General features: G+C 35.1%; 1 protein-coding gene across 7 annotated transcripts in view; it reads left to right on the forward strand.

The window, feature by feature from the left end:
• The window catches only part of LOC129122356 (sodium channel protein type 2 subunit alpha-like), a 66,245-nt gene that overhangs the window by 25,487 nt on the left and 26,800 nt on the right, over positions 1-13,958 (forward strand). For 5 of the 7 annotated variants that reach the window (XM_077181478.1, XM_077181479.1, XM_077181475.1 and 2 more), the window contains 7 exons: positions 2,621-2,920; positions 6,435-6,788; positions 7,757-7,889; positions 8,557-8,795; positions 9,925-10,098; positions 11,351-11,707; positions 12,625-13,110. In XM_077181478.1, the coding sequence (XP_077037593.1) occupies positions 2,621-2,920; positions 6,435-6,788; positions 7,757-7,889; positions 8,557-8,795; positions 9,925-10,098; positions 11,351-11,707; positions 12,625-13,110 (2,043 nt within the window). The remainder of the gene's footprint in view (positions 1-2,620; positions 2,921-6,434; positions 6,789-7,756; positions 7,890-8,556; positions 8,796-9,924; positions 10,099-11,350; positions 11,708-12,624; positions 13,111-13,958) is intronic. The other 2 variants (XM_077181480.1, XM_077181481.1) reach the window with 1 other exon arrangement.

Here is a 13,958-nt window from a genome sequence, read left to right on the forward strand (position 1 = left end):
CCAAAAGACTGTAAAAGTAAAATGTTTTTAGAAGAGGGCTCTAGAAACCTGATTTAAGTAGTCATAAATAATGGTCCTTTTATGTTACAGATCTTATATATAGCTTGAAAAAAGCCTAGTGATGTTACTTCTTGTTTACATCTCAGTCAAAACTGCCAAGCTTTATGTACTTAATAATTCTCCCCAAATATTCATCAAATAGAGAGAAGGATTGTAATCAGTGTTCTTCTAGGTTTCTATCCAGCAAGATAATAAAAAATATCCCTAATTGACACTATAGTAAATTAGAAGTTTATGTATTCTTAGAACAGACAAGCAATGTTCAAAACCAGATGAGCAATATTCATAACAAAGATATTCCTTCAGAATTCTTCTCAAGTAATCTTTGTTTCCTTTGAAAAGAGAAGAAAATCATTTAAAGTTTTATGAGAAGAGGCATTTTAATAGATACTTTTGTGAAAGCTTTTCTTATCTGAAAATAAAATATATGCAGGAGTTCAGGTCTGTGAGTCAGCCATCTGTTTAATTTCTGGGCTGATTTTCCACTGCTTTTCAAATGGCATTTAGTCATTTTCAACAGGACAGTGTTTATAAAATGTTAGCAAATTTGAAACTCCTATGAACCTCTATTTTTGGTAATACTTTACAGGTACTTTCACTGAGTTAGAATGACTTCATAAAGTGCTAACAAAAAGACAAACTCTCTGTCTTTTGCTTGAAAAGAAACCTTTATGTATGACTTGTGAAATCTCATTAGCATATCTTTATTTTAGTCAGTAAACTTTATCCCTTCCAAATTACTAAAGAAAGAGTAGAATCCTGCAAAAATCAAATTTAGAAAGGTTGAATGTCAGCAAAGTGTATATTGCTGGATTTTTCTTAAATCTGGTGTTTCAATGCCTTAAAGGCACTAAATCACATTATACTAAAAGATATCAGCAGGCACATCTAGATGTTTGTGTATCTGAGAGTGGGGGGAAATGAAGCTGATCCAGACTTAGAATAGATTGAGAAACAGAGACTATAATAAGGTTGAATAAAGACCCTGAAAGTCATATTTTTTTTAAATGAGCAACCACTACATTCATTATAAGTAAAGCATTATTACAGTCAGGATCTCTTTTGTTTGTGAAAACATTAGCAGAAAGTAGGCAGTACAAGGTGGACCACTGAAGTGTTGAATTAGTTGCTAAGGCAGAAATTAGTTTGGGACCCATCTCTTCATCCCCTTGACACTGAACTTATTCATCTACAAACTTAAGTCATCACAGTGGGCTTTAGATTGATCCAGTTGTTAGATCTTTACTTCTACTATATGAAGTAGATGGGTGATGACTCGGCATCTGCTGCCTTTGTTTCTGTTAGAGTCTTTGAAGGATGATATACTGGAACCAGTATGACAAAATTTTGAGTATTGTTTTTTTATTTTATAAACACTTCAGAATCCTTTTAATACTCCATTTAGCAGAAAAAGTCTGTATCAAGTCAACTTGTATAGCATGGGTTGTATATTGTGGCAAAGACATTAATTCATACTATGAGCTTTCAAACTATCCTTTCCTGCTGTAAAGAGATATGTCATCATTCCTGAAATACTTGGCATTGAATATAATATGTTTTGCTGGATAATTACTAGTCATCTTTGTTATATAACCCTCGTCTCTTGCCATTTATCACACCACCCTTTTTTGTAAGCTATGAGCAGCCTATCATCCCCCTAAAGATATTTCCACTACAGAATTTCATCGCAATCTCCCACAATTCTTTTGAGGAACAGCACTGGATATACTCTCAATTCTTCTTTTTTTCATGACTAAAAGAACCTTTCTCTAATGAACCCAAACAAGTAGGCTGACCACTGTAGTTAAAGATACTGGTCCTGAATTTTGGGATGACTCTGCTCCAGTAAGTCATCTCACCCCTTTCCTTATTTTCTTCTCTCAGGCTGTAGCACCACAGAAAATAAATGTATCTTTGCATATCTGTAAAAAAGACCTAGAGTGCAGATACAGTGGGACATGTGGAGGGGAAATGTGAAGAGGGAGGAAGGACTTGAAGATGTGTCTAGAGGTTGTGCCTGGTACCGGCAAAGGCGGAAGGAAAGTAAAGAGAATGTTCTTGCTGTGAGGACAGTGAGGAAAGGCTGGATTCAACTGCTTTCAGGGTGCTAGCTGGATTTGATACATTAACTCACAGGATGAATGTTAGGCCTTAGTTTTCTCTGTAAGAGCTCAGAAGGGATCAGCCAAATTAGACCATGATGTGGGACTTTTCTCAATAAAAATAGAAAAACATGTCTGAAATACATGAAAAAGCACTATTGTTAACTGTTTTCTGACTCCTTTTATTTCAGACAAGTGTCTTGTGCAGCAATTCTTTCACTAATAGTGTAGCTGTTTTTCTGCCAAAGTTGGTGCTTCAAATAACTCATGCTGCAAAACAGTGAGGAACTGTACAACTCAATAGTTTATCTTCAGTACAATTTGTTTGGGTATATTTACACATTCAAGAGTGTATGAAGAGCATTATTATCACAGTGATAGTAAAAACCAGTGGATAAAAGACTATAAAATTATTCTTTTTTGGCCTACTAAGAATACTTTGCTTTGTAACCTGACAGACAACAGCAGCAGTAGCAGCGGCATCAGTGGCATCAAGAGATTTCAGTGGTGTAGGGGGATTAGGAGAACTCCTGGAAAGCTCTTCAGAAGCATCAAAGTTGAGCTCAAAGAGTGCTAAAGAAAGAAGAAACAGAAGGAAGAAAAGAAGACAGAAAGAAATGTCTGAAGCAGAGGACAAAGGAGATATTGATAAGTTCCCCAAGTCTGAGTCAGAAGACAGTATCAGAAGGAAAAGTTTCCGCTTCTCCACAGAAGGAAGTCAACTGACATATGAAAAAAGGCTCACTTCTCCTCACCAGGTACATCACTCTATTTTACTAAATCACATGTGTCCACTCTACTTTTTTTTTTCACTGATATTACAGCAAGTATTGGAAGTTATGTAAAGGGAAGGAGGTGGTACTACCATTCACAGTGTAAGTCTGAGATAGTTTGACCCATTCTATTAGCAAAGGGATTAAAAAAACATACCAAGAATACTTATAAACTTAATTAACACATTTATGAAAATGTATTTCTGAGGATGTGTCTAGTAGACTGGAGAAAGAAAGATTAGTATTCATATATATCCATTAACGAACCATACATTTTCTGTTCTGGATCCATTTCAAAACTATACAAATATGTGGGCTTTTTAGCAGGCTGCAACATCAAAATACTCTGCACAGGAAATCCCACATTACTGTTAATTTCTATTATTTTCCTTAATTAGCTTCTTTAATGTGAAATAATGAGAAAACTAGCACTATAAGGACACAATAAGGACAAATTACACAGAGATCTTCTGGGCCTGTATGTGTAGCAATTTAGTCATACTGATCTTTTTCATTAGAAATCATGATTTCATCATTCTCCTTGCATCCAGGAGAATAATTTCCATCATAGGAAAACAAGTAGTTTATGAAGGACCTCTGGAAATAATTTAATACAAAGTTCTATCTCTACTTCCATAAATCAAAGGGTCAGTTCTGTCACCCAAAGGTATGCCCTCTGCACTTGGCACTGGTGAGGCTGCACCCTGAATCCTGCATCCAGTCCTGGGTCCCTCAGTATAAGACAGTCATGGAGGTGCTGGAGCAGGTCCAGAGAAGGAAAGGTAAAGGTCTAGGGAGTGAATTATGAGGAGAAGCTGAGGAAGCTGAGGGTGTTTAACCTGGAAGAGGCTTGGGGGGCGCTTTATCACTCTACAACTCCCTGAAAGATTGTAGCTGGGTGGAGGTCAGCCTCTTCTCCCAGGCAACCAGTGACAGGATAAGAGGAAATAGCCTCAAGATGGCCAGGGGAATTTGAGGAATTCCTCCTTGAAGGAAAAATTCCTTCATGGGAAAGGATTGTAAAAAATCGGAATGGACTACCCAGGGAGGTGGTGGAGTCAGTGTCTTTTGAAGTGCTCAAGAAATGACTGGACATAGCATTCAGTGCCATGGTTTAGTTGACAAGGTGATGATCAGTCAAAAGGTTGGGCTTGATGATCTTGGGGTTCTTTTCCAACCAAAATGATTCTGTGCTATCTTGGCTTATTTCAAGGCTACTAACCGTTATGGCATTTCTAGAAAAAATCACTCAAAATGCATCTCTTCAAAATGATAATGTGTAGTTTGAACAAATAGATGACTTTTACCTATGAATACCACCCAGGTTAGGAATAACTTCTTCATTAAAGATGCTCTTGAAAGGTTTGTTGGGTTTTTTTCAGTTGTAACAAAGCTTTGGGGCAAAAGTTGACAGCATACAACTACAACTTGGGTGCCCCAAGAGCGAAAGAATTGCAAACAGTAGAATTGGTAAAGGAAGAGCTCATTTGTTTTGTTAGCCATGGAGAATCTCCCTGGTGAGATAGGGTCCAGAGCATGAAACAGCGAGGCAGAATGGTAAGGGGAGATAATCTGCTCAGCTGGGCCCTGTAAGAGGCTTTGTCCTTTGATACCATATTCCATATGCAGATGAATGATGCAGTTTGCCAGAAAAATCAAACCTTCCTTTCAGTCCTTACTTTCTGATAGCATTTAGACACGTATATTTCTGCCTCTACATGTGTTAGAATTGCAGCCATTTTGGCTTATATCTTTTGTCTCAATGCAACAGGGACTTGCAGAACAGACATAACTTCTCCCAAATCCCTGAGGGGGCTGATCCAATTAGCTATACTCAAAATGTGGCAACACATATTGGAAAGATTGGCCTGCAAATAAAACATAGCAGCCATGGGAACATTCTCTAAAAGAACAAGGCTATCACTGGTAGTCAGATGAAACCCTGGTGAGCATGTCATTTTTTGAAGGACGGTACGTTGCTCAGATATATTTAAAAGGACATGTAAAAAGGGTGTAGTATTTAGTTTACTGCTTTATCAGAAGTCAGTGTCATGTTCCATAGAAACTAGGGGTTTTTCTTAATAAAATTATCTTTCAGTCTAAGCAAAACAGCACTTTTTCTCCAGCCGAGTTTACATAAATGGGTTAGCAAAATCATTTGGCTGGTATTTTTCAAGTAACTCAGCCTGAGTCTGACAGCCAGCATAGAAAATTTCAGCCCAAACTATTAAAATTTGGTGTAGCTGTAAGAGCAGAAAAAACCACATCTCTTAATGGTAAACACCTGCCAGACCTTGTAACAGGCACTTCTACCAGTGCAGCACACACATAATATACGAATTTATACATCTGATGCATATACAGAGATACATATGGGTTGATAAATGTATATATGCAGTGTTTGATTTTTGAAATATTAACATAGGTTTATATAATATAGGATAGTTTTCACTTTCACTTTAATTATCCTGGGATCAAACCAATTGCTATGATATATAAGGACTTTCCACCTGCAGAAATAGTGAAAAAGTGACAATAGTCTCAAACTAGGTTTTTGATGAACCAAGATGTGAAGATTTGCAAAAATGCAGAACTGAAGAAGGCTGAATGCCAGTTTACTTTTCTCCAGAATTAGTACTCATTTTATTTATTCATGAATGCTGTTAATAAAATATGTAGCAAGGGAGAAGAACACTTCATTAACTGGCTTCTTCTGTAATTAAAAGATGAATTACCAACAACCACTGATTTCTTTTTCTCACTTGTAACGGAATATCTTTAGGTAACAGTGTCCCTGGTGAATACTTTCTTTGAGCTGCCTGATAGCAAAGTGATACCTTCTGGCAGGTGTGGTATGGCCTGCTATGGTCCCCAGAGAGCTATGCCTAAGAGTGCTGCTGCTGTATCTCCACAGCTTCCCCAGGCTGCCCCCTCTGTCTTCTAGGTATTGTTCCCCCACTCTTGAGCCTATTGGGAAGAGGTCAGTCAAGTTCCTTACATCAGTTTAGAAGGATTTCAATGGCAAACTTAAGATCACTTCTGCATCTACCAATTAAAACAGAATAAAGTGATGGGTGAGCATTATTAGTTGTTATCCCTAGGAATCCATGGGATGAAGAAGAGAAGTAAAAGACTTTTAGCTCTGTACTGTAATTGAAGGAATAAAAGACAAGTACCTTCAAAATCTTGATAGTGATATTGAAAACTGTCTCTAGCACAGTCCATGCCAGTTCAATGCACCTTCTTCACTCAGAACTGTTCAACCTTGCTTATGTCTTCTGCACAACTCTTCCTCAGTCCTGCTACATTACCTTAAAAGAATTTTTCCCCTCTGCTTCAGGTCCCCTGGTGAACACATTCCCCTAGTGGACACACTTATACCATGGAAGAAAAAAGTGACTATCCTTCCTCCAGCACTGTAACTATTCTTTGAAAAGCCAAGAACTTACAACTTTAGTTCTAATGCTGTTTTGTTTGGTTTGTTTTAAATCTGTTACAGTCTTTGTTAAGCATTCGTGGCTCTCTGTTCTCACCAAGACGCAACAGCAAAACCAGCATTTTCAGTTTCAGAGGTCATGCAAAGGATATAGGATCTGAAAATGACTTTGCTGATGATGAACACAGCACTCTTGAAGACAATGAGAGCAGAAGAGATTCTCTCTTTGTTCCAAATCGACATGGAGAGAGGCGCAACAGTAACATTAGTCAGGCCAGTGTGTCGTCTAGAATGATACCAGCCCTTCCAGTGAATGGGAAGATGCACAGCACTGTGGATTGCAATGGAGTAGTTTCCTTGGTTGGAGGACCTTCAACTCTGACTTCACCTACTGGTCAGCTTATACCAGAGGTAATTGTAAGTAAGCCAGTATTTATTACAGTTTGGGTCAGGCACAGAATTTTCTCATATTCCTCATCTCTGCCTTCCTTATAATTTCTTAAAGAAATAATTTGCGATAGTTTCTAAATAAGACAACATAAAGGAAAAAAATCCTCAACCTCCTATGTCTAAGCCTTTATAAAGTATGATATTCTTCTTTCTTTCGGCAAGAGTTCTACACATGGAAAAGAAAGATTAATTTAATTTCACAATTTCTACATAGTTTAACTTCAACAACGTAGATATTTAATATATAAATAAGGCTGTAGCTTGGAAATATGTATAGGAAAACTCCTATAAAATGAAACAAAAGGTGGCTTCTACTGTCATGATAGTTATTAGAAATACCCCTTTCTGAATTCTTCTCAAGGACTTTTTTCTCATACCTTTCATGAGAAAAATATGTACAATTCTATGTACCTTTAAATTTACATAACATTTTAGTCTCGGTTTCAGACTTCTGTAAATTAAGATGTTCTTTCAAATATTCAAATAAGCAAGCCTTTTTAATCTATAGCAATTTAAAAATATTATTATTATTATTATTATTATTATTATTATTATTATTATTATTATTATTATTATTATTATTATTATTATTATTATTATTATTATTATAACTATTACTATTACTATTATTACTATTATCGATATCAAGGAGGTACCAAGCAAAAATTTTGTTCAGCCAGTCATTTAAATGTGAACCACCTTTGGTCCCACACTGTGTTAGTATTGGGTCCTGCAGTTGATTATTTGTACCACTGTAGAAAATTCCCACTGAGTCCCTCAATGAAGAAGAAATACTGACAAGAACAGAAACATTCAGTGAAAAACATAGTACATTGCCCAAATCTGATTTGATTATCACTACAATATTTATGCTGTAAATACTGTTAATTGGCTGTTGAAAAGGATGGTCTAATTCCTCAGTATTTCATTTACAGGGCACCACTACAGAAACAGAAATAAGGAAAAGAAGACTGAGTTCATATCAAATTTCCATGGAAATGCTGGAAGAGTCTGCTGCAAGACAAAGAGCAATGAGCATAGCCAGCATACTTACAAATACAATGGAAGGTATTTAGTGCATTTTATCTGACACGCAGTTCAGTGGAGTTCTGCTAACTACATGTGCAGAGAAATTATTTACATAATTTTCTTTGTAAATGTGAAACTGGCATGTGGAATCTCTGAACATCAACTACAAAGGGCTTTTGAGCATTTCTAAGGTCATTTACACAATCTGAATGCTTAATCATGTTTCATGACACCTTCCAAAACATTATACTACTGAATGGACTAATAGAGATAAAATAATAGTATCTAGGGGATTGCCAGAGCCTCAAACAAAAAATATAGTATATATTGGTATAAGCTTCATAAAGGATTGGTATGAGCTTCATAAAGGATTCATGTTGACTTTTAATATCTGAAATTAAGATATCTGCTCTAAGCAAGTTAAGTAACCTAAACTAAATGTCTAGATTCTCCCTACTGTCCTGGGAAAGACAAACACATTTCTCCCTTTGTCTCAGATAATTTACTCTTTAGTGAACGGACTTCATTATCCACTGGTGGTAGAGGATCTTAAATGAATTAGATGCCTTATTTTAAGGTAGATAAGCATGGGAAATCTCATGTTAGTGAGAGCAGTTTATTTGATTAATATAATCTTCTCCCATATTTTAAACAAGAACTCCCAGAAGATACATTTGTAATATTCATTTTTTCTATTTTTTTTCAGAACTTGAAGAATCCAGACAGAAATGCCCACCATGCTGGTACAGATTTGCAAATACTTTCTTGATCTGGGATTGCTGGAGTCCATGGTTAAAAGTAAAGCATGTCGTCAATTTAGTTGTGATGGATCCATTTGTTGATCTTGCTATAACTATTTGCATTGTTTTAAACACCTTGTTTATGGCCATGGAACATTACCCAATGACAGAACAGTTTAGCAGTGTCCTTTCTGTGGGGAACCTGGTAAGTAGTTTGTCTTACACTACTTGATGTAAAAATACCCTTTTCTAAAAGAAGAAACTTATAAATGTATTGTATTTGTTTAAATTTATTCCAGAATGTCTTTTTATAATCAGTTTAGAAATGGCACTTATGATTTTAACAGGTAAAAGGATTTTTTTACTGGAGCCTTTATCTTTCATGAATATATGTTTTTAACTACTATAATGGAATAACTGAACATGTGTGGAAGTGCAGTCTTCACTGGAATGCCAGATTTCTTGACATCTACCTTTGGTTTTTTCTTTCAAATGTTAAGGTAGATTATGCTATTTTTACCATGGTACTGATATAACATCATTTTCTTCTGTACAAAATTGATAAAATATTCAAATTAATAATTTCTCTTGGAATTTCTTTTCAATTACACTACAGTGAAAATACTTTTACAAAAAATATATGCTCCTGAACTTTTTTGCTGTGCTGCACAAACCACTGATCACTATGCACTGCAAGAAAGTGTGGAGTTAAATTCCAGACTTAAAACCACTAAGATGCATTGATAATTTCACATTTGGCACTTGGAGATATTTCAAATAGCATCATCACCCTGAAGTTCATTTTCCTAAAAGGAAATAGCCATCATACAGCATGGTAACTATATGTGAAATCTCTATATTCTTACAAAAAGCCTGGGACAAGAATCTCCAACTTCCCCTGTCTTCCCCTGTCTATCTGTCAAGACAGACTTTAGAGAGTCTGTGCTTAGACAGTCTGACATTAGAGACTATCATCTTTTTAGACTGTAAGCTAGGAAAATACTTGCTGTCAAGTCTTCTTACTGGAACCATCCTCATCAAACAGGACTTAAAACACCAGGTCACATCACATCATCTGCTGGGTGGATAGTCCAGCACATACCAGGGAGCTGAACTGTTGACTGGTCAATAGCTTTTTTATATGCTTATTAAATCTCTGTCCCACTATAAATCCTGATTTAGTTACTTGTTTTCACTGTTTAGAAAACCTTAGAGACCATTTGGAGATAGCAATCAGTTGTTTTTTATAGTAACAAGTAAGAGAACTCATTGGATTAAAAAAAAATTCCTCAGGTGTTTAAATTTCTCATAACAATTCATTCATTTTGTTTTAGGTATTCACTGGGATATTTACAGCAGAAATGGTACTAAAGATTATTGCCATGGACCCTTACTATTATTTCCAGGAAGGATGGAATATTTTTGATGGTATTATCGTTAGCCTTAGTTTAATGGAGCTGGGTCTTGCAAATGTTGAAGGATTATCTGTTCTTCGGTCATTCAGATTGGTAAATTCCTTGATAATTAAATATTTGCATGCAATTATCTCACTCAAGAAATAAAAGTGCTGGTGCCTGCAATAATTACCATATTTTGTAAATATATATTACATACTTTAATGACTCACATTATTTTTCATATGTGCCTAATTTGAAAGCCATGTTTGGTAAGTAAAAATTTAAGCTGTTTGATACCTTTTAGTATCAAATTATCCTATCAATCTTCTATCCAACTGGTATCCTTTGCCAACATAACACTAATTGCTACCTTTTAAGAATTTTGTGAATCTTTACACTGATTTCATTGAGAATAATAAAAGCTGAATATCTGTGAAAACATACATATTGTCACCAGCACAAATAATCATAACATTTTTAGTCTTTATATTGTGAACATTACTTTATGGTACTTGTAAAGAACTTAAGCAGATCTTCTCTTCACATTTACTTTAATGGGCACCAACAATAAACTTTTAGTCACTCCATTACATATAACAGAATCATAACTAGCTGACTTTAAGATAACATTTAAATCGAAATATTATTGAGCTTCTACTAGAAATGTATTTTTTATAGCAACTAGTATTGTGCACAAACTAGTTTATAAATATGTTTACTAGAGGTACAAGATTAATGATTTTAAAGCCTTTATTACCAACAGTTACCAAATTACTTGAAAACCTTATCTCCTAATACACAAAGCAGGAAGAACTGACTTATTTAGCACTACTTGCAATGGTACCCAACTTCACATAACCCAATATTCATTATTGGGTAATGAATATTACTTTTAAGTTAATTTTTATGATTTGAATGGACATTGCAATGTCTGCATCAACCTAGGTTTTTGCTTAAAAAAATGGCCTCTATCTAAGCATGGAAGGCCTAATGTGGTGCTGAGGGAATGTGGAACTAAGCCAGCAAAGATGTAGTGATGGTGATGAAAAGTGTAGAAACTTCTAAAATGTCTTTAAGAATTGTTCAAGAATAACCTGTAAGTGGATGTTTAAAAATAGTAAAATAAAATGTCATACAAACACAAATTATTACTTTTTTTTACTATGTGTATCACTGAAATGAAATCATAAACAATGCATGTTTGACAAATACTCCATGATCCCTGCTTTATATTAAAATAATAATGTGCTACTACTGAAGAACAAATTAATCTACAGAAATTGGTATGCTCTGCTAAACAACTTGGACCCAGGTTCTATTTTGTAACTAACACTAAAGGTTCATCTGTGGTTTTGTTTTGCAGCTTCGAGTTTTCAAATTGGCAAAATCTTGGCCAACCCTAAATATGCTGATTAAGATTATTGGCAACTCAGTGGGGGCTCTGGGGAATCTGACCCTGGTGCTGGCCATCATTGTGTTCATTTTCGCTGTGGTTGGGATGCAGCTCTTTGGGAAGAGCTACAAGGAATGCGTCTGCAAGATCTCCAGTGACTGTGTGCTCCCTCGCTGGCACATGCACGACTTTTTCCACTCTTTCCTGATTGTATTCCGAGTGCTGTGTGGAGAATGGATAGAAACCATGTGGGACTGCATGGAGGTTGCAGGCCAAACCATGTGCCTTATTGTTTTCATGCTAGTCATGGTGATTGGAAACCTAGTGGTATGTGGTGAACATTTTTTTTAACATTAACTCTGATGCAGATGTTCAGGATATCCAGCTAGGCAATGAAAATGTTTGTCATCCTTCTGTTTGGAATTAAAAAATTAATATGAATGTGCTAAATTTTGGGTAAAATAATTTGAAGATTCCCTTTTCCTCTTTTTCATACGTTTCTATACACTGAAGTACTCTTACTATGGGTACAACCACTTAGAAGGAAACCAAAATGTCAGCTCCAACATACTATCATGGGAGCACTTCAGCTAATTTAGAGGTGCTCTTTAATTTTTAGTACTGAACTTTCTGGATTGTTTATGTATGAAAAACAAAAAAGAAACCCAGAGTGATTTGTCATCCAGCTTAAAAAGGCGTTAAAAAGCTTCTAACTCAAGGTTGTAAAAGAAACCTTTATAGAAAAGTTTAAATTCAAGCTGACAACTTAAAATGTAAAATTTCAATTGGAAAATATTGAATTGATGAGTACTTCCTATAAATAAGTGCTATAAAAGGGATGCACCATTTACACTTCTACTTTATTTTTAAGTTTCTTCTCCTGTTAAAATTTGCAGTCAAAATTTCCTGTCTAAATTCTCTTCCTTTAGTGACATTTTTAACATGATTTAAATTTTTATAAAATAGAATTCAAAATTTTTGTATCTTAGTCATTTACCTGACCTTGCAATCTTGACATTTTACCAGCGAGAAATGTGCAGAGCCTCAAAAAGTTATTTATGATCTGCAACCTGCTCTACTGATTTTTTTAGAATCATAGGATCATTTACATTGGAAAAGGCCTTTGAGATCATCAAGTACAACTGTTAACCTAGCACAAGTACAACTGTTAACCTAGCACTGCCAAATTTAACACTTCTGATATGATTGTATTTACTACATAGCTGTATTCTCTCATCTTTTAGGTATTGAACCTATTTCTGGCCTTGCTGCTGAGCTCATTTAGTTCAGACAACCTTGCTGCTACAGACGATGATAATGAAATGAACAATCTCCAGATTGCTGTGGCAAGGATTCAGAAAGGCATAGATTATGTTAAAAAAAAGATACAGGAGTTCATCCGAAAAGCCTTCATTAGAAAGCAGAAATCTTTAGAGGAAATCAAAGCACTTGAAGAGCTAAACAACAAGAAAGACAGCTGCATTTCCAATCATACTGCCGTTGAAATAAGCAAAGATCTGAATTATCTCAAAGATGGGAATGGAACCACCAGTGGTGTAGGCACAGGCAGCAGTGTGGAAAAATATGTAATTGATGAAAATGATTACATGTCATTCATAAACAACCCAGGCCTCACTGTGACAGTGCCCATTGCACTTGGAGAATCAGATTTTGAAAATTTAAATACCGAAGAATTTAGCAGCGAATCTGATATGGAAGAAAGCAAACAGGTAGGATTTTTCATATCTTAAAATTATTAAATTGTAGTCATACATTTACATGTTTTAATTACATATTACATATTACATATTAATTACATATTTCGAGTTTTTTAAACTGTAAATATATACCATGTAATATATTTTATGTTTTAGTATTTTATGTATTATTCAAGAAAAAAATATATAATGGTATAGTAGAGGATCCTTAGAGTTTACATTTTTAGTATTTTGTTTATTAAAATTTGGAATATATTTTATTTTAAATATTAATATTTCTTTCACAGTTTTATGAGGCTTTAGGACTAGTAAACACTTGATAAAGCATTTTTCTGTAGTACCTACATGTGATAAGAATGTATGGAATAAGGGTAGAAGGCAGAATGACCTTGTAATACACATGCATGCAGAAACAGCTTACTTGAAGTTGTTATGTTGTTATTATTGTGCAAAGTGGCAGAAGTTGGTCTAACAAACCAATGCTATGTGTTTCAAAATCTAAGTGGCTCAAATCCCACAGTGAACAGGTGCTAATGGTATTCGAGGAAAACTTTGTATATTGGGGTAGTGATCAATGACAAGCTAATAAATGCATTAGCAGAATCTAATTATATTCAGTGCCATTAGAAATTTAGGAGTGTTGAGGTTTAAGGGATCAGGAACCATGGATAAATTTGTTTTCAAATAGATTAGAAGCTGTGATGTTATGTAATTACTCATTAGTCCAAAAGGGTTTGTGTACCATGGAGAAAGCTCTCCTATAAAGAAGCACTGCACTCATGACTTTATCATATCTGTATATCTGGCATATTTGCAATAATGATGTATTCCTCAGCGATATCAAACTTCACCACATTACA

The sequence above is a fragment of the Agelaius phoeniceus genome, chromosome 7 (assembly GCF_051311805.1).
Source record: "Agelaius phoeniceus isolate bAgePho1 chromosome 7, bAgePho1.hap1, whole genome shotgun sequence".
Classification (NCBI taxonomy): domain Eukaryota; kingdom Metazoa; phylum Chordata; class Aves; order Passeriformes; family Icteridae; genus Agelaius; species Agelaius phoeniceus.